The sequence below is a fragment of the Cotesia glomerata genome, linkage group LG5 (assembly GCF_020080835.1).
Source record: "Cotesia glomerata isolate CgM1 linkage group LG5, MPM_Cglom_v2.3, whole genome shotgun sequence".
In the NCBI taxonomy this organism is placed as follows: domain Eukaryota; kingdom Metazoa; phylum Arthropoda; class Insecta; order Hymenoptera; family Braconidae; genus Cotesia; species Cotesia glomerata.
Window position 1 is genome coordinate 15,239,968 of NC_058162.1, and position 2,874 is coordinate 15,242,841.

Genomic DNA, 2,874 nt, shown 5'->3' on the forward strand with positions numbered 1-2,874 from the left:
GTAATCCCCGTTTATGACCCTGGACTCCGGCGAGCAAATTTCGAGCCGGGGACAATTAAATAAATTATTTTATTTTTATAATTTTTTGGAAAACGTGGACGTTACAGTTATATCTCGAAACCAGGTGTTTTCCTCCGTAGGTTTTCATCGGGAATGGCACAGATAAACCCGTTCATCAACCCGGAATCCTCTGATGACCATCCCGAAGTTATATTTCGAAACCAGGTGTTTTCCTCCGTAGGTTTTCATCGGGAATGGCACAGATAAACCCGTACATCAACCCGGAATCCTCTGATGACCATCCCGAAGTTATATCTCGAAACCAGGTGTTTTCCTCCGTAGGTTTTCATCGGGAATGGCACAGATAAACCCGTACATCAACCCGGAATCCTCTGATGACCATCCCGAAGTTATATCTCGAAACCAGGTGTTTCCTTCCGTAGGTTTTCATCGGGAATGGCACAGATAAACCCGTACATCAACCCGGAATCCTCTGATGACCATCCCGAAGTTATATCTCGAAACCAGGTGTTTTCCTCCGTAGGTTTTCATCGGGAATGGCACAGATAAACCCATACATCAACCCGGAATCCTCTGATGACCATCCCGAAGTTATATCTCGAAACCAGGTGTTTTCCTCCGTAGGTTTTCATCGAGAATGGCACAGATAAACCCGTACATCAACCCGGAATCCTCTGATGACCATCCCGAAGTTATATTTCGAAACCAGGTGTTTTCCTCCGTAGGTTTTTTACGCGCTTTATATTAGCTTCACTTGTATGTCAGTTTGTCAGTATGTAACTCTCCGTGGGTAATTTGCGCGCCTGAATATTTTTGATAATCAACAAATAATAGTTTAAAAAAACTAAAAAATCACGCTTTTATAAATAAACCAAACTAAAAGTAAAAATAAATAATAGTTTAAAAACTAAAAACACGCTTTTATAGAAAACCAAACTAAAAATAGAAAATAAATTTTAATAAATTTAAATTAAGAATAGTGTTAAAAATTTCAATAAATATAAATTAATAATAGTGTAAATAAAAAATGTATTTTATTTTAAAAAGCGTGGGGTGCATGGTGTCAATAGTTATAAATATTTTATTGACAGATATGAGTAGAGTGATTATCATTTTGATATCTTAAAAAGCACCCCACGCTTTTTTTAAAATAAAATACATTTTTTTATTTACACTATTATTAATTTATATTTATTGAAATTTTTAACACTATTCTTAATTTAAATTTATTAAAATTTATTTTCTATTTTTTAGTTTGGTTTTCTATAAAAAGCGTGTTTTTAGTTTTTTTAAACTATTATTTATTTGAAAAAAATTTCTTACCCGCCAGATGTTGAGAGAAATCCTGGATATGTCGTACTCCGTACTTGTCTGCGTACGTCCGCACGTTCAATGCGCGATAATCGCCGCAGGCTCGCCATTCGTCGTCCCCTTTCTTGGGAACCATGTGAAGAGGCGATGCCCACGATCCTTTTCCTGGACGGGCGATACCCATCTGAACCATCTTGTTGAACTCCTTTTGGGCTGCTCTAAGTTTGTCTGGAGCTAACCGTCGCGGTTTTTGCGCGACTGGTGGCCCTGGTGTGGTTAAAATGTAATGTTTAGTATTATGTTTTACCTGCCGGGGTGCGCCATCTGGGCGTGTGATCTCCGGGAACTCTCGCAGTAAATCGTGAAACATTGATGACCCGCTGATCGTTTTTATGCTTGGTTCTTCGCACTCGGTCACCTTTCCTTTGAAGGTAAGCAGAGTGGTCGAGTCGTTCAGCTGGCTATTTTGCAGGTCTGGCAAGAGTCCGTAGTGAGCCAAAAAATCTGCGCCGAGGATTGGCTTGGAGACGTCTGCGATGACGAACCTCCAAGTGAAGTCGCGTCTTAGTCCCAAGTTGAGCGAAAGCGTGACAAACCCGTATGTTGCTATCGGGGTGCCGTTGGCTGCTGAAAGTTCGTAAGAGGACTTTGCATGCGAGCCACGGAGTCGTTGTCGGGGGAAGACGCAGAGGTCTGCCCCGGTATCCACAAGGAATTGCACTTTCGACGAGCGGTCCCAGACGAATAGACGGCGTGATTTCTTCGGGCATTGGTCGTTTGCCGTCATTAACGACCTCCCAGCTGGTTTCCCGGGGACTTAACACAAGGGGTTGCACACCGAGTGGCTTTGGTATCGAATCTCCAGTGATACCAGCACAAGTCCGCGGGACGTTGACTTCTTGAATTTGAACGCGAGCGGGATCTGGAGCGTCGTTGCTTGTGCTTCTGGGAACTAGAATTGTTCTGCACCGGATCGCGTCCTGCTCTCACTGCTGCCATCTCCCTCTTCATCGTAGCGACTTCCTGGTGAAATGCCGCACTAAGCTTCCTCATCTCTTCCACCAAGGAGTCCTCTTGCTTCGGCGCTGTTCGGTTTACCTCCGCTAGGCTGGGGCGGATCGGCATATGCACGATGGAGGCGTCCGCTATCTCCGCTGCTTTCTCGAGTGGCTGATCTTTGACGATCTCCAGGATAGCCTGTAGCTCTCGCGGCAGACGTCCTTTCCACAAGGCGCGCACTGTTGATTCTGACATATTTTTGCCCGCTAAATGTTGCAGGCGGCGCAGGAACTGGTAGCTTCGGTAAAATCATCGCGTATTTTGTTTTCTCCGAAGTTATTCGCGATGCTGTAAAAACTGCCTCGACGAGTGCGAATCACATTTCCACGTCGTCATTCTTGCACTCGGGTAGCTGCGGCGCGAATGAAGTAGTGGCGTGGACCTCGGGGTTTGTTGCCTGCGGGGTTACTTCTCTTTCTTCGTTAGTCATTTTTATAATTTTCACTCAAACTGCACTAAAAGAACGATAAAAAAAAAAAAAAA

At 43.8% G+C, this 2,874-nt stretch overlaps 2 protein-coding genes across 2 annotated transcripts; both read right to left on the minus strand.

Annotated features, from left to right (window-relative positions):
* Nucleotides 1-1,318: 1,318 nt before the first annotated feature.
* On the minus strand, nucleotides 1,319-2,119 carry LOC123266050. Its single transcript, XM_044730080.1, has one exon. The coding sequence runs from the start codon at nucleotides 2,117-2,119 to the stop codon at nucleotides 1,319-1,321; it is 801 nt and encodes a 266-aa protein (XP_044586015.1).
* Nucleotides 2,119-2,586, minus strand: LOC123266051. Its single transcript, XM_044730081.1, has one exon. The coding sequence runs from the start codon at nucleotides 2,584-2,586 to the stop codon at nucleotides 2,119-2,121; it is 468 nt and encodes a 155-aa protein (XP_044586016.1).
* Between the last annotated feature and the right edge of the window lie 288 nt (nucleotides 2,587-2,874).

Bases quoted from the DNA above. Each gene is read 5' to 3' on its own strand.
- LOC123266050 (XM_044730080.1), bottom strand. From the start codon at position 2,119: ATGACGGCAAACGACCAATGCCCGAAGAAATCACGCCGTCTATTCGTC.
- LOC123266051 (XM_044730081.1), bottom strand. From the start codon at position 2,586: ATGTCAGAATCAACAGTGCGCGCCTTGTGGAAAGGACGTCTGCCGCGA.